Source organism: Brachycentrus maculatus, unplaced genomic scaffold (assembly GCF_059751285.1).
Source record: "Brachycentrus maculatus isolate JH-2025_06_01 unplaced genomic scaffold, ASM5975128v1 h1tg000156l, whole genome shotgun sequence".
Taxonomy (NCBI): domain Eukaryota; kingdom Metazoa; phylum Arthropoda; class Insecta; order Trichoptera; family Brachycentridae; genus Brachycentrus; species Brachycentrus maculatus.
In genome coordinates, this window is record NW_028280909.1 from 51442 (window position 1) to 73041 (window position 21600).

Sequence of the window (21600 nt, forward strand, 5' to 3'; positions counted from 1 at the left end):
AATAGTGTTATTCATTACCGATCAGTAACTTAATACATTGATTGTTTAATAAGATGATGATCAATAGTGCTGTACACTTACGATCAGTAACCGAATATATTAACGTTTTATTTCTATTTATGTATTAATTTTTAAATCAAACACAGATTTTTGAGTCTACTAAGTTGTATTTTACTAACAAAAACATATAAAAAATTAATATTGTGACAATGGTTTCTAGTTATGATAGTTTTATTTCTATCACGATCAATAGTGTTATTCATTAACGATAAGTAACTGGATACATTAACGGTTTATTTGATCACGATCAATAGTGCTATTCGTTAACGATCAGTTACTCAATTCATAAAGTATTATTAATGTAACTCAATTACTTAATACATTAAAAACCTTCTTTATTTTATAAAATACAAAAAAAGGCAAAAAAGTTCCGAAAAACTGCTAATGAAGCAGTTTTCAACGGGTTCTGAAAACAATCATCCAGTCAACGTATAAACAACGAAAACAAAGAAAATATTTCATATTTACATACATAAATCGATACATACATATGCAATACACACACATTTAAGATATATACCTGAATTCATCAACGATCAGTAACGTTATTCATGAACTATCACCAACTAAGTATATAAACGATCAATATCTTATTTCATTAAGAATTACATATACCTGAATTCATCAACGATAAGTAACGATGTTCATGAACAATCACCAACTAAATATACTAACGATCAATATCTTATTTCATTAAGAATTACATATACCTGAATTCATCAACAATAAGTAACGATGTTCATAAACAATCAACAACTAAATATACTAACGATCAATATCTTATTTCATTAAGAATTACATATACCTGAATTCATCAACAATAAGTAACGATGTTCATAAACAATCACCAACTAAATATACTAACGATCAATATCTTAATTCATTAAGAACTATATTAATTCATTTACTTCTAACTGAAATAATTAAAGAGCTAACTGAATTCATTAACCATCTTTATTACTAAACTCATTATAGCTCTTTAAATAAGTAAATAATATTAGTTTCACATACGGTCAGTAAATAATTCTTGTAGAACAATATATTACAAAATGATTTTCTTTTAGTTTTTTTACGTTAATTTTGACCGTTTTGGCTTATCTCATGACGGTTTAATTATACCTTTATATGAATTATATTACAATTAACGAAAATTTAAAAAATCGCTGTCTTTAATACCGAATTAGGTACTGACCAAATAAATACAGCCTATGAATAGAACGTTTAGAAAAAAAGATACATAGGTTATATTGACCCTTTCTATCAAAGCAATAATTGATGTATTGATCACATGATAATAATTGATGTATTGATCACATCACCATATATTAAAAAAACTTGTTCTCTTATTAATCATCGTTTAGAAATAATGTTTTAAATACACTTTAAATAGGTTCAGATCAATATACAACCAAAAATTAATATACAACACTTTGAGTGTGTCCAAATACTTATTGGACACACTCAAAATGTTGTAAATAAATTATCTGGTCAAATTATAAGCTTAAATAAAAAAAATGAAAATGGTATTTTCTGGCGTTCTTCATGTGTGTGATTGATATCCAGGATTTGGGCCTCACATACTAACACAAGAGTTTCTGCTTGATAATAAGCTTCTTTACATCTCACCAATAGATGTCTCTAGTGAAGTTCTAGTGATTCAAGAACAAGGTTTCTAAATTGGTTCATATATATAGAACTTCCAAGAATTTGAGTGGTGTGGTTGTCAATAATGGGTAGAATTGGTGAATGTTACACGTGTGTAAAGTGATCACTTAAACCAGCCTATGACGGTCGTCAGCCCCGTAAATGTCCAAACTTCCATATTCTTCTTCATCTTTGATGAGATGTCAAAAAATAATATAAAAATTTAGAAGTCATTGAAAATTTCCACTCTGTATAAAATATTGACAAACACTGCTTTTGATAAACTGTGTCGGCATCGCATTTAAAAAATTGTTTTTCTGTTCATGAGTAATAAAAAAAATGATAATACCGTATTATCTTTATTCTGTAATGCACAAATAATTGTCAATGATGCTTAATTGGACCGCCGTTTAATGGGAACGGTAGGTTATTTGGGCCAGAATTCAAAGATCGAAAATTAAACAAAGGAATTAGTTTACTTTCCGCTGTTGGGCTTTTTTGTTGCTTCAATTGATTTTATATTATTTGGCATTTATATTCTGGAATAATACAATAATTTAAATACAAAAATTAAACACTTACATAAAACTATTTTTAGGGTTTATGAATGTAAACACACTTAGTTTCTAGAGCTACAAATGTGGTCTTGTTTACATTAATAAACTCTAAAGTAGTATTATTTTTGTATTTTAAATAACTGATATCTGTACGCCATTAAATCTCCTTTCTTACATCTTTCTCAATCTTTCCATCTTAGTGAAACACGTTTTATTTTCCAAATTACTTTTTTTCAAGTATTAATTTTATTTTTGTTCCAATATTTACTGGTGTAAAAAAATATACAAATTGAAAGTCATAAATTTGTTGAATTTTTCGGTAGCTTCCATTAATTGAGCAGCGGTTACATTGGACCAGCGGTTAAATTGGACCAGCGGTTTAATTGGACCAGCTGTTTAATTGGACCAGCGGTAAAATTGAACCAGCGGTAAAATTGAACCAGCGGTTAAATTGGACTAGCGGTTAAATAGGACCAGCGGTTAAATTGGACCAGCGTTTTAATTGGACCGGCGGTTTAGTTGAACCAGCGGTTAAATTGGACCAGTGGTTAAATTGGGCCAGCGGTAAAATTGGGTAAGCAGTTAAATTGGGCCAACGGTCAAATTTCACCAGTGTTTAAACAAATTAAAAATTAATTATTTAAATTGGGCCAGTGTTTTGATTGGCCCAGTAGTCAAATTGAGCCAATGTTTAATTGTGCCCAAATAATTTCCTGGTGAGTCTCAATTGAGCGGAATCGACTGATCTGTAATAAATATAGTATCTTTTGACATAAAAGATCGATATGTATTATTATTTATCGATCCTTTATTAAACGATAATGAATATTGTAGAACAAGTTTTAAAAACATGGGTGATGTTTTTATGTATGTAATTCGTCGTGAAAATGCAATGAAAGCACGTTTAAGTAATTTTTTATTATTATTTATAGGTTATGATTTTTCTCTTATGTATATTCTAACATCTTTCCTCACTCAGACGGTGCACAAGGCACCATCTGGGTATTTTTAGTTGAATCTTTTGTTCCAATGTATAATTTACTCTTTGGGCCTTTGTATTTTTAAAGTACTTACTTCTATTCTTTAACGAGTATATTAGATCGATTTTATAGATTTTTTTCGAAAATTTCAAAAATTCAAAGTCGCCTTTGAATTTTTAAGGTTCTTATAAAAGAATATTCCTTTATCCCTAGATAACTAAACATTCGTCCACGCGACGACGCCCATCTCCAAAAAAGTCAAGGGCACTTACTTCCCTGCACCCCGCACCCGCCAGGCTTAGTTTACGGAATACTGATTTATTGTTAAATGTCTCTTACATTCATTCCTAATAAACCAAATTTAAGTGTCATGTAACCAGTTACTATTTTTAATAAATACTTTTGATAATTCTCACGTTTTAATTGCGTAGTCCGCCTGACGAATGTTTAGTTACTATGTATCTACAAATATAGTTTAGTTATCTAGGGGTAAATTCAATAAATAATATGGCGTTTATCGTTCTTGGTGTTTATTGTCCGCCTCCGTAGTGTAATGGTCAGCATGCTCGCCTACCGTTCTGGAGGTCCCGGGTTCGATTCCCAGGGGGGTTTAATAAATATAAGTGATTTTTTCACTGTAATATTTATTCAATATTACACTGGACTGGTACCTGAAGTGGAGGGCTGATCACCTTTCCTTCATGTGTAATCGATCGAGATAACACTGCGTTTATATGAAGCAGTGCCCTATGCACCATTGGGGTGCGGTAATGGTTTTATTATTTATTATTATCGTTCTTATTTAAAATTTTAAAAAGGGCTTGAATTTTTGAGTTTCATATGTAAGAATTTTCCTTTAAATTTATCGATTTTATGATAATTTTTCGTTTTTATTTCAAAATCAAAGAGGCCTTTCAATTTTCGAGGTACCCACACTTATTATTTTATATATCATCCATTTAAAGAAAATTTTAAATTTTTGCTTCAAATCCAAATAGGCATTGAATTTTTGAGATTCTTCTCTTCAAATGAAGAGAAGAAATAAAAAATTATAAATGATAAATAAATATTTATTTATCTTGAGAAAATCAAACTTGTTAAATTTTTCCTTGAATTTGTGTACTTTCATTGCATTTTTAAAAGATAAAATAAAAAAATAAATATAAATCGATATGTTTGTTTGGATATATCGCTCACTCCTTTCAACAACGGCATATATAAAAAATCATCAATTTTCAGCTGTGCATGTTTTCAGAATGCCCAGAAAATGTACTATATCCCAGCGAAAGCGGCATATTTTTAACTTAATATTTATCTATTATTTCGAGAAATAAAAATACTTTGTGTTCTGATCCACTCACATTTTTATTAACCAACTAGTTTCGGCAATTTATTACTATTTTTATTACATAATACATTATTATAATTATTATTACATTATTATTATTATTATTATTACATTTATTACTAGTAATAAATGTAACCCTGAAGAGGGCAACAGGTTGTTGCCGAAACTAGTTGGTTAATAAAAATGTGAGTGGATCAAAACACAAAGTATTTTTAATTCTCGAAATAATATATCAATATGATCCACAAAGTTAATGCTTTCAACATTCAAAACATAATATTTATCCGCTACAGGGCAAAAAGCGTTGTTTTTGCATTTTGAAGAAAAGGTATTGTTTAATTTTTTTTTTAATGTATCAAATATTTTTCAAATGGAGGAAAAACCTTCAGGTTTTACCTTAAAAGATTTGTTTCAAAGTAAAAAGTGCTATAACTGGCTTAGTATTTATTTTTGATACATTTTATTATATTTTTAAACTTTAGAAACGATCTCCTGAAAAATCGAGTTTTTTGATATTTGACGTTGTTGATAGGAGTGAGCGATGTGTCGTGGAAATATCCAGAGAGATTATATTATACTGTAATGTAAATAGTACTGTCGTATGAAACAATATGGCGTTTGTGTTTGAAATAAATTTATTATATTATACATAAAATTATTATACATATGTTCTATTTGTCATAGTTTAGTAGAATTTAGCATACATCATTATATTTCCATTTTATGGACGTCTTCAGTGTTTATATTTCAAATAAAATATCATGTTTTTAACGTATTTTTATTTTATTAAAAAAACCCTTTCTTGAATGCTAGGAACAGAGTGAAAAGTGGACTGAAATTAGTTATATTCAGTGTTGGGATTCAGCCGGTTCGCACCGGTTCGCTAGAACCGGTGCCTAAATTTTGAAGAGTTCTCCGAACCGGAGTTGTCCGCCTCCGTAGTGTAATGGTCAGCATGCTCGCCTACCGTTCTGGAGGTCCCGGGTTCGATTCCCAGGGGGGTTTAATAAATATAAGTGATTTTTTCACTCTAATATTTATTCAATATTACACTGGACTGGTACCTGAAGCGGGGGGCTGATCACCTTTCCTTCATGTGTAATCGATCGAGATAACACTGCGTTTATATAAAGCAGTGCCCTATGCACCATTGGGGTGCGGTAAGGGATTTATTATTATATCTCCGAACCGGTCCTTAACTCTTTGTTGTCACACAATATTCCGATTGAGATCATGTATCGTTAACGTTTAGTTAATATATAGAATCATGTATCGTTAACTTTTAGTTAATATAAGTTCAATATATAGAACTTCCAAGAATTTGAGTGGTATGGTTATCAACAAGGAGAAGAATTGGTGAATGTTACTCGTGTGTAAAGTAAACTAACTAACCATCACGCCGCTTCCCCGCAGGGGTAGGCAGAGAGAATAGAGCGCTACACCACTCTGTCCTTGCAAACATTCTTCGCCTCTTCCACGTTCATGCATCTCCTCATACATACCCGCCGATAAAAAAAGTAAAGTCGTGTGCTTAGTGATCAATTTAACCAGCCTGAGACGCTCGTCAGCCCCGTAAATGCCCAGACTTCTATATTCTTCTTCATCTTTGATGAGATGTCTTAAAAATAATATGAAACATAACTCCTATAATTGGAGATAATCCAGATTTGTGAACAAGTATTTGGACACAGTCAAAATGTTGTTAGTAGAATTTTAAATTAAAATTGAAGCAGTAATTAATAGTCACTATACAATTTACCTTCACACAAATTTAAGTCAGTAAATAAAATAAATATTTGCTTAGTCATTGTGAATCATGTTATATGTATCAAGCAAGATTTTTCTAAATTTGTTTTGACTTATTTCTAGTCCAGTGGCGTTGTGTGAAATAAACTATTCAATATCATCATTTTATTTATTTGTCTGATACTAGGTTATTCATCCCATAGATGACGGTAGTAGCTGGCTGATATCAAGGTCCGCAAGGTGTTTTATTTGGGGCATGTGCTGAGAGGAGACAAGTACGAGCTATTGCACCTAGTGGAGGGTCCACGAGGTGTGGGCAGAAGGCAGATCTCCGGAATATATGATATGGGACGGGAATCAGTATCGTCGAGGCGCTGTTTAGAGCTGTCCAAGACAAGAAAAATTACTCTTATGTGATAGTCGACTTATTCAAATAGAGGAGACCTGACATGTAGAAGAAAAATAAAAAGTTGGCATTGATATCTAGAGACATCTATTGGTGAGATGGAACGAAGCTTTTTATTGAGCAGAAACTCTTTTATTAGTATGTGAGGTCAGAATCCTGGATTATAATCACACACATGAGAAACGCTGTAGTGAAGTTCTAGTGATTCAAGAATCATGTTTCAAAATCAGTTCATATATATATATATATATATATATATATATATATATATATATATATATATATATATATATATATATATATATATATATATATATATATATATATATATAACGTGGTAATATTTTCCTTTTGAAAATTAAGTGTAAATAATATGTAAAGTGGGTGTATAATAATAAAATAAACAATGTGTTGCTTTGTAATTAAAGTTTATTCTTAATTTATCTTTATAATAATTTTTATATCTATCTATCTATCTATCTATCTGATTCTGACAGTTAATAATATTATCGGAAGTCTTTTGTTTTATTCTGAGCGACGCATGCGGCATCTGGTGGTAGAACTGTTTTATGTAGGTACTTTTTGCAAGTACTTAATAAAATGTATAGGTAGGTACCTAGTTATTTTATTACATCTCCCCCCTTGGGGATGAAAATTCATAGTAAAATTTTCACTCGTCCTCCGGATCATCTTCTTGTAGTGAAGGGACTGGTATAAGTTTAGTGATATGATAAAGTTTTTTTTTTTTTTTTTTCTTTCTTTCTTTTTTTTCCTTCTTTTTTTTTTTTTTTTTTTTCTTTCTTTCTTTTTTTTTCGTTCTTTTTTCTTTCTTTCTTTTTTTTATATTTTTTTTTCTTGACCCTTTTAAAGTAGACACAGTTTTTTTCAATCCATTTGTTTTTTTCTTTTGAATTCCTTCATTTTTATTCAGATCTCTTAAAGTATCTTCTAATATAACCAAATGTACAACTTTTAATTGTTCATCTGCATTTTCATTCGATTCTAAAACTGGATTCCTGCTTAGACAATCTACTTCTAAATTCTTCTTTCCTGGAGAATATTTTATTTTATCTTTCGTAGAAGTTTTTTCTACTTTATTTTTATTTTCATTTTTCAAGCACTGTTTCTGTGTTATTTGTATGTCTTCATTTTTATTCTGATCTTTTGAAATATCTTCTAATTTAACCAAATTTACAACTTTTAATTGTTCATTTGCATTTTCCTTCGATTCTAATACTGGATTCCTGCCCACACAATCTGCTTCGAAATTCTTCTTTTCTGGAGTATATTTTATTTTATATTTTGTAGAAATTTTTTCCACATTATTTTTATTTTCATTCTTCAAGCACTGTTTCTGTGTAATTTGTAAATCTTCATTTTTATTATTAATCTTATCATCCTCCTTTGTTTTAAACCAGCACGTTGCTTCAGAGTGATATCGAGTTCCCTTATTTAAATTTTCACAAATCTTACATGGACTTTTATCTTTAATTTTATCACTAGTTCTTAGATTTCCACGTCTTCTTTGATTATCTTTTAATCGTTTTCTTTGATCATCTTCTAATTTTTCTCTCTCACTCCGAACATATTGTAGTAATTGTTTTAATACATCTAATGTTTCATAATCCATTTCCATATTAACAAAATTGTCGTTTTATAACGTGGTAATATTTTCCTTTTGAAAATTAAGTGTAAATAATATGTAAAGTGGGTGTATAATAATAAAATAAACAATGTGTTGCTTTGTAATTAAAGTTTATTCTTAATTTATCTTTATAATAATTTTTATATCTATCTATCTATCTATCTATCTGATTCTGACAGTTAATAATATTATCGGAAGTCTTTTGTTTTATTCTGAGCGACGCATGCGGCATCTGGTGGTAGAACTGTTTTATGTAGGTACTTTTTGCAAGTACTTAATAAAATGTATAGGTAGGTACCTAGTTATTTTATTACATATATATATATATATATATATATATATGTGTATATATATATATATAAATATATGTATATATATATATATATATATATATATATATATATATATATATATATATATATATATATATATATATATATATATATATATATATATATACATATATTTATATATATATATATACATATATATATATATATATATATATATATATATATATATATATATATATATATATATATATATATATATATATATATATATATATATATATGTATATATATATATAAATATATGTATATATATACATATATATATATATATATATATATATATATATATATATATATATATATATATATATATATATATATATATATATATATATATATATATATATATATATATATATATATATATATATATATATATATATGTATATATATATATATATATATATATATATATATATATATTTATATACATATATATATATATATATATATATATATATATATATATATATATATATATATATATATATATAGGTATATAGAGCTTCCCAGAATTTGAGTAGTGTGGTTGTCAATAATGGGTAGAATTGGTGAATGTTACACGTGTGTAAAGTGATCACTTAAACCATTCTATGACGGTCGTCAGCCCCGTAAATGCCCAGAATTCCATATTCTTCTTCATCTTTGATGAGATGTCAGAAAATGACATGTCATTAATAATAATTTATTTATAACCCAAATACCTCAGTTAATCGATTAGTAACGTTATTCATGAACAATCGCCATCAAAATACATTACATTAACCATCAATATCTTAATTCATTAAGATCTCAAACTTCTAACAAGTAACTAAATTAATGTAAGATCTCTAACTGAATTGATTAAATATCATCTAACGCCACTGGCGTTTGTATTTTACGATATTTTTACACAACACAAACAACATTTGTGTCTGGCTGTGATGTTCCGTAGAGATAAGAGACGTATCTCACTTAAGTGCTCAGTATTAAATGTTAACTTAACAAACTAGTGTAATAATGACGGTTGAAAATGGTGAAAATAAGGAAATTAAGGCAAATCAAAAATTTCCAACCAACCAAATATTCGCTGCTCTAGTATGTAAGTGTGTGGTTTCTTCTGTCATTAAAATATGTCATTTAATGATTTGTCATTATCTTTGTTAAAGCATCATGACATTCTGAAATAACGTGACGATTTTAGTTTGAAGAATAAAACACATGTTTAAAACCACTTTTTTGAGTTTATTAATTAATGCAAACACGACTTGTTTCTAGAACTTCAAATGTTCAAAAAGTGTAAATACAATTTTAAAAGTGCCTCATCTTGATATGAAACATGGATCGTTCTTCCCTTTTTTATGAAAGAATATGATATATCATTTTGTGTGTTTACATCATGAACTTAAAAGTGGTCTTACACAAGTGTTTTATATTATATCAAAAATATCTGCCATATATCCGTATTCACAAATCCTTTTAAAGTTTGATGAAATAATGAGAAGTTCATACAAAAATGCATTCTACATTCATCCAGTTCAAATCTGCCTTCGCTTTAGGTTTTTGACACAAAGAGTGGCAGACACACACACACACACACACACATGTATATGTATATATATATATATATATATATATATATATATATATATATATATATATATATATATATATATATATATATATATATATATATATATATATATATATATATATATATATATATATATATATATATATATATATATATATATATATATATATATATATATATATATTTATATATATATATATATATATATATATATATATATATATATATATATATATATATATATATATATATATATATATATATATATATGTGCGTGTGTGTGTGTGTGTAATACTATTTCTAACCACTTAAAAAATGACAATAGTAATAATGAAAAATAGGGTAATGAGGAAAGGGAAAATAAATGTGAAAAATACACCACGAACACCCAGAATAATTGCAAATAAATGAATATATCTTGATGTTTTGAATATTTAAAGCATTAACTTTGTGGATCATATTGATAAATTATTTTGAGAAATTTATTTTGAGTCATAAATTAAACCTTGAAGAGGGCAAAATTTTGTTGCCGAAACTAGTTGGTTATTAATAAAAATGTGAGTGGATCAAAAAACAAAGTCTTTTTTTTCTCAAAATAATAAATATATCTTGTATTCATTTTGCAATTTTCGGGAATCGAAATCGCAAAAATATTTTCACTCAGGCAATTTGGCAGCGATAAATTCAGGGCAGGCTATCGACTGGTGTCCACAAAATTTGATTGAAACATTACTGAAATTCGAATTTTTTTTCTTTTTTTTTTACTCAGGTAATTTGGCAGCAATAAATTCGGGACTGGCCATAGGCTGGGTGTCCACGGCCATTCCCCAGCTGAAGGCAGAAGGCGGCTTGCTGACCCTCCTGGAGCCTGATGAAGCCAACACCTTGGCCTACTGGATCGCTGGCATATTCCCCCTAGCGGCCTTGGCTTGCACGCCGCTGGTCACAGTCGTTATGGAAGCCAGAGGAAGAAAAGTCTGCGGGATTCTGGCAGCCATACCTTTTACGGTAGGTATGTTTTCTAAGGATGTAAATATTGATAAAGATATTATAGAAAGGAGAGTGAATGCTGGGAACAAAGTGAAATTGCACAGATATCAGTTAAAGCAAATAAAAAAACCTTCATATTTTATTTATTGTTTCGGCATTAACTTTGTGGTAAGACATGTTACAATGATTAAAGAAAACACTTGTTTATTACCACCTGAATTTTATTATAGACTGCATGTTTCAGAAGTTAAACTTCCATTATTCAGGCCTGTATAATAACTATCCGGAACATTGGTCTGTATGTTCCCGATAGTTACCTAAGACAGCGTCTACATAGATTGTTTCACATTCCTATACACAGGACCAACCTGCCGATGGTTATGCCTGTAGGAAGAGCTACCGCTATGTTGACCAATATCTCATTGGATATTGATCTATTCCATGTGTCTTAAGGAGTTTTCCGATGTTGGACTCTTCTACACTTTTAGCAATAGTATTCTTGCTTTTTTTCTATTTTTGTTCATGTATACGATTTGAATTTAAGTTTGTAATGTGTATATTATCGGTCCGCCTCCGTAGTGTAATGGTCAGCACGCTTGGCTACCATACCATACTCGAGGTCCCGGGTTCGATTCCCAGGGAGGGGGGTCAAATAAATATTAGTAATTTTTTCATTGTAATATTTATTTAATATAACCCTGGACTGGTACCTGAAGCGGAAGGCATGTGTTAATGATCAAGATAACACTGCGTTTATATGATGCAGTGCCCTATGCACCATAAGGTGCGGATAAGGGTTTGAAACTGAAACTGAATATTATTTATAAATAAAATATATTGAATTGAATTGAACAGATCGAAAAATGGAAGGATAAGGAAGAGGTCTTTATCAAGCATTGAAGGACAAAAGGTTAAAGAAGAAGAGGTAGAAGATAATTTTGCGAAATCGTTATGTTTCCAGGTGAACAGCATTATAATCCTGGCATCAAACAATGCCTACCACATCCTGGTTGGCAGATTGATAATGGGATGCAGCATAGCGTTCGGACTGATCAACATACCAACGTTCGTTGGAGAGATCTCTGAAGCCAGGATACGAGGAGTACTTGGAGCTGCCATGACCCTTGGCTACACAGTCGGTTTGACTCTGTCCTACGCCATCGGTGGCTTTGTTTCCTACCACGCCAGCGCTATGCTGATGCTCGTCCTTGGACTATTGAACATAGTCCTGTTTTTCTTCGTACCAGAAACTCCATCGTGGCTGATTCGAAATGGACAAAGTGAGGTAAAAAGTCAACATTTATTCCATACAGAAAGAGTGAAATAGGCGTCACGGGTTCGATTCCCGCCAATATTGAAAGCTGTCCCACCGCATCTGATACAGAAGCATCTAGGCTCCCTGACAGATCTGCTCTTGCTAAGCAATTTTTTTGGAACTAAGATACAGAAGCATCTAGGCTCCCTGACAGATCTGCTCTTGCTAAGCAATTTTTTTTGGAACTAAGATTCCCGCCAATAGAGTATTGTCACGCGGGAGGAATATCTAATTTAACATACTCAACCTATTAAGGATTGTGTAATACTTATTTGTGTTTATAACAGCCGGTATAATCAATATTTTCATTCATCATTTTCTTTTACAAAATTCGCCTTTGTAAAAACGTTGTTTTCGTATGTTGGTAACGAATGACGTCACAAAACGAGTCCACACTATTACTTTTACAGCTCTATAAAGCAGATACATAAAGGGATACGCCCCTTAACACACCCGATGACGTGAACTTTGATGACGTATAGCGGTGTCCGTTTTTGGTTTTATTAAAATATCTTATGTTTAAACCTTCATATCTCCATTACTTCTCTACAGATTTCTATAAGAATGTAACAGTCTTGTAATAGTCTTGTGATTTTTCATATTAATTTATTAGCCAATAATAACACATCATGAGAATGATCCATTGCAAGGCGAATTCAAGAATAATTCATTTTCAATTGGTCTGGGAGTTTGTAATGTATTTTACACATATACTTTCCCTTTTCTAACTATCCTACATGTAGACAAGCCTCTTAAATGGAGGGTTTGCGAGTTATTCCTTATCATTCATATCATTCATCGTTCAAAAATACCATTCTCCTTATCATTCATCATTCATTTTGTGTAATACCACTTAAAAATAATACTTCATGACTGTTTTCGAAACCAGTGTTTGGGAATAACCATTCCATTATCACGTCAAAGTTTATTTTTGACCTGATGATATAATGGTTATTCTGAATCCAGTTGTGTTTTTAAGTGGTATTACACATATGAGTGATAAGGAGAGTGTTCTAACTACTTTACCACAAAGATACCAAGGTTTATAATGGGAATCGGACCCAGGACCTCCAGCATGGTAGCCAAATGCCGTTACCACTAGACTATGAAAATAAATGATCAGAAAAAATACGTTATGGAAAGAAATGTAGTGTTTAGTCATATTTTCTTATTTCGTTTTTACCTTATGTTTTTTATATTTTCTCATTTGTTTATTTTAAATATGCTTCTTATGCCTATTTATTATACCTGATTATTGTTTTTATATTTTACCATGTATTAGTTTTAGTTATTTAAAAAAAAAATTTTTTGTAACTTTATTATTTGTGTTCCAGTCTTGTTAACCTTAATCCCATGTCCCAAAATGAGAAATAGAAATTACTCATCGGGAATATTATATATTTTGTCCGCCTCCGTAGTGTAATGGTCAGCACGCTCGGCTACCGTTCTGGAGGTCCCGGGTTCGATTCCCAAGGGGGGTGAAATAAATATTAGTGATTTTTTCACTGTCATATTTATTCAATATTACCCTGGACTGGTACCTGAAGCGGAGGACTGATCACCTTTCCTTCAAGTGTAAACGATCAAGATAACACTGCGTTTATATGACGCAGTGCCCTATGCACCATTGGGGTGCGGATAAGGGTTTTATTATTATATATATGTATGTAATATGTTTTGAAAAATAAATAAATAAATAAATGAAGGCGGACATGGGTCTTTAGTCATTTTTAGCAGAAGATCATGTTGAATTCTTCTCATTTTTATAACTTTTTTTACAGAAAGCGGCTAAATCTTTAGCATGGCTCAGAAGGATAGATGATCTCGATGACCCCATATTGAAGAAAGAATTGGCCATCCTCCAGGCTGCTGCGAACATCGAATCACCCTCCAAACTTCAATCAGCGAAACAACTAAGTATTATACATCTTATAAGATTTTGTCAATTGGATCAAGATAACACTGTGTTTACATGATACAGTGCCCTATGCACCATCGGGTGTGGATAGGGGTTTTAAGAAGAAAAAAGACATATAAATCATTAAAACTATTATTGGATATGGGATGCAGAATGCATCGAAACACGTGTCACAGTAGATTTGAAGAAATAGTGGCATTTACTATTTTACTTTAAGTAAAACTTAAGTCCGCCTCCGTAGTGTAATCGGCTGTCCAAATTTAAAACACAGTAAGGGACATTTTTTTGTAGTAAGTTTTTTTTTGCATTTATGGACTAAGTAGACTCTACTTAGTCCAAAAATGCAAAAAAAAACCTACTACAAAAAATGTCCCTTACTGTGTTTTAAATTTGGATAGCCGTAATGGTCAGCACGCTCAGCTACCGTTCTGGAGGTCCCGGGTTGGATTCCCACGGGGGCCAAATAAATATAAGTGATTTTTTCACTATGACATTTATTCAATATTACCTGAAGCGGAGGGCTGATCACCTTTCCTTCGTGTTAACGATCAAGATAACACATGTGTTTATATGATGCAGTGCCCTATGCACCATTGGAGTGCGGAAAAGGATTGGAATCGAAAAAAAACTTAAAATAAAATATCCATATTCTCGTCTAGCAGCTTTATTGTAACGTTTATTCTAGTCCACTCAAAGCCCCTTCGTCATGGGTTTCTGCTCTGCGTCATGAACATGGCTATCCAAAGCTTCATGGGCATGGTGGCGGTCCACAGCTACTCCGTGACCATCTTCCTACAGAGCGGAACGGCCAACCTGACCGCGGAAGGAGCCGCTACAGTCTACGGCTGCATCCAGATAATGGGAGCCGTTTCTGTCACTTCCTTGGTCGAACACGCCGGAAGGAAGGTGAGAGATGATACAGGGTTTACATTTCAAATTGGATGTTTTACAAACCGAATTGGAAAATTGGAAACCTTATAAATCTAATCGGACGTTTTACAAAACAAATTTTACTTTAAACAAAAAAATTGGATGCATTGTAAATAAATAGGATTGTTGGGTAATATATCCAAAATAAAACACGTTTTTTTAAATTGAATTCTACATTTATTTATGTATAATACGTGACGCGTTTCGTCTTCTTAGGACATTTTAAAACACTCTCGTGTTTGTCCTACGCATTTCGTCTTCTTAGGATAAACACGAGAGTGTTTTATAATGTCCTAAGAAGATGAAACGCGTCACGTATTAAGATATACATAAATAAATGTAGAATTCAATCTAAAAAACCGTGTTTTATTTTGGATATATTACCCAACAATTCAATATGGAATTCTACCAACTGTCTGCAGTTACAGTAAATAAAATAAAATAGGACGTTGCAAAAATCAAGTTGGATGTTTTATAAATCAAAGGACTTTAAACAAATCAAACTGGAGATTTAAAAAAAACGAATGGGACGCATTGTCAATCAAATTGGACGTTTTATAAAACAAAAAAGACACCTTATAAATCACATTGTGCGTTTTATATACTAAATTGGACGCATTACAAATCAAATTGGATGTTTTACAAAACAAATTATAGTTATATAGTGTTTTATAAGAGAAAGTAAAAATATTTCATAATAGTACTACATATAACGTCGGTGTGAATACTATCCCACGTCTTTTACTAGCAAATACGTTAGCGTCAAGTTGGCAAGCCTGCGCGGTGCGCTGTCACAGTTTGTGCGCGCGATGTATACACAATTGAATCGTACATGTTTGAATTTATTTTTTTAAATTCTAACTTTGCAGCATCCATGAATCCTTTGGTCTTTCTCTAGATGTCTATCGAGGAAAATCCATGGCGATTGCCTGGTTCATAATATTATATGTTCTCTGCGTCCTATGTGCCCATACCATCTCAATAGCTTTATTTATCTAATTTGACTTAAAAGCTCTTTTTAGTACCACTCTTTTGGTGGAGTTTTTTTTAATGGGTTTTGCATTTATTATTTACCTTGCTACCTATGTAATAGATGTTAAGTGGACTTTTGTTTCTTCTAGCTAAGAACGTATTTTATTTTAATCTGTGTTGGGAACTGGAAGGATAAACTAGTGTGGACCAATCAGGAACTTGTCAGCATTTGCTCATTGGTGGGAGGAAACCACGTTGCACTCCTCAGGAGAAGCCGGACTGCTGACTGTTGTCAACAGGCCTTCCGTTCCACTAGAAGAGGGTTCTACATGTTGTGTCCTGGCTTGGTTTATGGTACCAATATCCTTCACTAGTTTTATCAGGTGGTGTTGCTAACACAAAATACTCAAATTGAAACATTGAATCCTTCGATTTGATCATTCCAGATACTGATGGCAGGTTCCAGTTTCTGCGTGGCGTTTTTCATGATCAGCATGGGGACATATTTCCTGTTGCAATCTCAAGGGGTCGACCTCAGCGAGGTCCAGTGGATTCCAGTAGTCTGCTTGAGTCTCTGTGTGTACACTTACACTGTCGGTGCTGCATCAGTACCCTACATACTGATGGCGGATCTTTTGACGAATGAGGTAAGTGTGAGAGAATGTGTGTGTGTGTGTGTGTGTGTGTATATATATAAATATATATATATATATATATATATATATATATATATATATATATATATATATATATATATATATATATATATATATATATATATATATATATATATATATACATATATATATATATATATATATATATATATATATATATATATATATATATATATATAATATATATATATATATATATATATATATATATATATATATATATATATATATATATATATATATATATAAATATAAATATATATATTATATATATATATATATATATATATATATATATATTTATAAATATATATATATATATATATATATATATATATATATATATATATATATATGTATATATATATATATATATATATATATATATATATATATATATATATATATATATATATATATATATATATATATATATATATATATATATATATATATATATATAAAATATCTTGCCTGAATTGAAAGTTAAACCCCACAAATAAACATATCATGTCCTCGTTTTTATCTTCTAAATATGCTACTTCCCTTATGTTTTTTAATGCCTATTCGTAAATAGCCATTAAAAAAAATTATTATTAATATTTTTTTTGCCTTGTGTTTTGTTCAATTTTTAATATTTTTTTTTACATTCTTATTTGTATTTTAGTGTATTTAGTTGTTAACTCTAATCCCATGTCCCAAAATAAGAAACGGTAATTGCTCATCGGGAATGTTATTTATATAACTTATCAACTAACTAACCATCACGCCGCTTCCCCGCAGAGATAATAGAACGCCACACCACTCTGTTTTTGCAAACATTCTTCGCCTCTTCCACGTTCATGTATCTCCCCATACATACCCGCCGATTGTTTCGACTATTTATATGACTTATGTATGTACATAATGTGTATTAAAATAAATAAATCAATAAAAATGTTGTGTTTATTTTCAGGTCCGCGGTTTCGCTACAATGTTCGCCATCCAGATCTCCCTCCTGAACTCCTTCCTGACTCTCCGTTTCTTTGCTCCAGCAGCAGAGTACTTCGGAACTCACGTCGTCTTCTACTTCTTCGGGACGTGTTCTGCCATCGGAGGCCTACTGACCATCCTCCTGCTGCCTGAAACTAAAGGGAAGTCTACGGAAGAAATCCAGAAAATTCTGAGCAGATGATAAAAGAACTGAGGTGTTTTGGGGTCATTTGATGGTGATGTGCAATAATTCATCATTTATTATTTATTGGCATATCATCACAGATGAAGAAGAATTTCCATGTTCACAACATTTTGAGTGTGTCCAAATACTTGTTTACAAAATCTGAAACTGATATTATCTGGCGTTTCTCATGTGTGTGATTACAATCCAGGATTCGGACCTCACACACTAATAAAAGAGTTTCTGCTCTATAAAAGCTTCTTTTCATCTCACCAATAGATGTCTCTTGTGAAGTTCTAGTTATTCAAGAACAATGTTTCAAAATTGGTTTATATATATAGAACTTCAAGAATTTGTTTGTCCAAATACTTGTCAACAAATCTGGATTATCTCCAATTATTGGAGTTATTTTTTATCTCATCAAAGATGAAGAAGATATGGATATGGAAGTCTGGGGATTGACGGGGCTGACCACCGTCATAGGCTGGTTTAATTCATCACTTTACACACTTGTAACATTCACCAATTCTACCCATTATTGACAACCGCACTACTCAAATTCCTGGACGTTCAATATATATTTGAACCAATTTCCGAAATGAGACCCGTAAATGATTTTTTAACAAGATTTTCGTATTCTTCTTCATCTGTGATGAGATGTCAAAAAATAATATGAAAATTACTCCCATAATTGGAGATAATCCAGATTTGTGAACAAGTATTTGGGCACACACAAAATATTGTAACTCATCTTTTTGCATGCTTTTTGGGATACCATACCATGTGCTCTTAGTGTTACATGTTGACATCTTAATATACAATAGATGAAGAAGAATATGCATGTCTGGGTATTTACAGGAATATAATAAGCTGGTTAAGTGATCAATTTACACACGTGTTACATTCACCATTCTACCCATTATTGACAACCACGCTACTCAAATTCTTGGAAGTTCTTATATATATGAACCAATTTTGAAACATTATTCTTGAATCACTAGAACTTCACTAGGGACATCTATTGGTGAGATGAAAAGAAGCTTTTTATTGAGCAGAAACTATTTTATTAGTATGTGAGGTCCGAATCCAGACTTCCATATTCTTCTTCATCTTTGATGAGATGTCAAAAAATAATATAAAAAACTCCTGTAATTACAGATAATCCAGATTTTGTGAACAAGTATTTGGACACACTCAAAATGTTGTTAATCCTATATCAGGTCATGAGCCCTGTAAATATCCAGGCATCAATATTTTTCTTCATCTATGTTGAGATGTCAAAATGTAAACATAACTCTCAACTGGAGAAACCCAGATTTGTGATCAAGGATATGGACACATCCAAAAATGTTGTGTCTTAGTTTTTAGTTAATTTTTTGTATTAAATTCGTCTACTTCCTCATAATGGCTTTTCACCCGTCTTGGGTGTTCTAGCCAGCGTCGAATTATTATTTTTGTATTAAATTGTGTGATGTCCGCCACCGTAGTGTAATGGTCAGCACGCTCGGCTACCGTTTTGGAGGTCCCGGGTTCAATTCCCAAGGGGGGTAAAATAAATATAAGTGATTTTTTCACTGTCATATTTATTCAATATTACCCTGGACTGGTACCTGAAGCGGAGGGCTGATCATCTTTCTTTCATGTGTAAACGATCAAGATAACACTGCGTTTATATGACGCAGTGCCCTATGCACCATTGGGGTGCGGATAAGGGTTTTATTATTATTATTATTATTGTGTGATGTACTTAAATAGGCTAGTTTATGAATGCTGTAATTTCTAGGTAGGAATGATGGTAACGACATTTCTACAATTCTGCTTTCTATATAGGCTTTCTGTAAGCCACTGCCTTCTAGATGTTTTGTTGCATTCCGGCCTCTTTGAATCTCTCCAAGTCAGATTGATATTCATAGTTCAAACAGATGTCGTCGGATTGTTAGCAAAAGACATCCAACAATCTATCGTTATCTGGAATATGTCACTTCCTCACTATAAAGCGATAATAATTATAAAATTTAAGGTTAATATATAATATATTTATTTATTGATTAGGCGTTTAATTTGTAGAATTCCATTTTAAATTGTGTATTAATTTTTAAATCAAACACATATTTTTGAATCTACTAAGTTTTATTTTACATTATTTTTTATTATTAATTTGGCAAAAACATTGTGGAACAGGATGATAATTTTAAGATGAAAATGAAACACTTGTGTAAGACCACTCTTGAGTTTATTAAAGTAAACACGACTAGTTTAGAGAACTACAGATGTTCTCATTAAAAAGTGATTCCACAAATTTTACCTACCTTAATCTCCTTCACTTAAGTCATCCTGGGAAAACTTGACATGTTCAAGTAATTCAAATACTTGAAAGTAGTTACGCCAGGATCAACGGTATGTGTGTGTTTGTATGGCGTTCTATTCTCCGTGCCTACCCCTGCGGGGAAGCGGCATCTTGAATATATATATATATATATATATATATATATATATATATATATATATATATATATATATATATATATATATATATATATATATATTGGGTTGATGCAAAAGTTTTGACCGTTTTTTACATACAATTTTTTTAATTTTTTTTTTTAAATGTATTATTTATTTAATAAATTATTTAATTTCCATCAGTTCTTATAACCTTCTCCCATCTCTCTATCAACTTATTAATACCAGTAGTAAAAAAATCCGTGGATTTTGATGCGAAAAATGAAGTAAGGGATGTTTTAACCTGCTCTATTGTATAATTTTTTTCATCATTTAATTTTTTTTGCAGTGATCGGAATAAATAAAAATCAGAAAGAACAAGATCTGGAGAATACGGTGGATGCTTGATAATATCCCAATTTAACTCATTTAGCTTGTGTTGGGTCATCATAGCCACATGTGGTCGCGCGTTGTCGTGATGAAACACTACCCCTTTTCTGTTTACCAATTCTGGTCTATCCTTTTGAAGGTCCATGTTCAATTTGGATAATTGCCGACAATATTGTTCTGCTTAACTTGTCTGATCATGTTCCAAGAGTTCAAAATACACAATACCCTTATTATCCCACCAAACACAAAGTATAACTTTTTTTATGGATTTCGGCCTTCGATGTTGTAAATGGGGCTTATCCAGGTATAGCCCAATGTCTTTTTCTTGTCACGTTGTTGTACACGACCCGTTTCTCATTTCCCGTCACCAAACGATGCAAAAAAGGTTCATGTTTTTGTCTCGCACTCAAAGCAACGCACGTTGAAACACGATCCAATAAATTGGCAGCCGACAATTGATGAGGTATCCAAACGTCGTACCGCGAAACCATTTCCATA

General features: G+C 31.2%; 1 protein-coding gene across 1 annotated transcript; it reads left to right on the forward strand.

Annotated features, from left to right (window-relative positions):
• Positions 1-9657: 9657 nt before the first annotated feature.
• Positions 9658-20710, forward strand: LOC148308603 (facilitated trehalose transporter Tret1-2 homolog). The gene is made up of 7 exons (XM_088261447.1): positions 9658-9820; positions 11082-11320; positions 12264-12587; positions 14399-14534; positions 15221-15441; positions 16884-17084; positions 18070-20710. Exons 1-7 carry the CDS (start codon positions 9739-9741, stop codon positions 18286-18288), a joined length of 1422 nt encoding a protein of 473 aa, XP_088117573.1. The 5' UTR covers positions 9658-9738; the 3' UTR covers positions 18289-20710.
• The last annotated feature ends 890 nt before the right edge of the window (positions 20711-21600 follow it).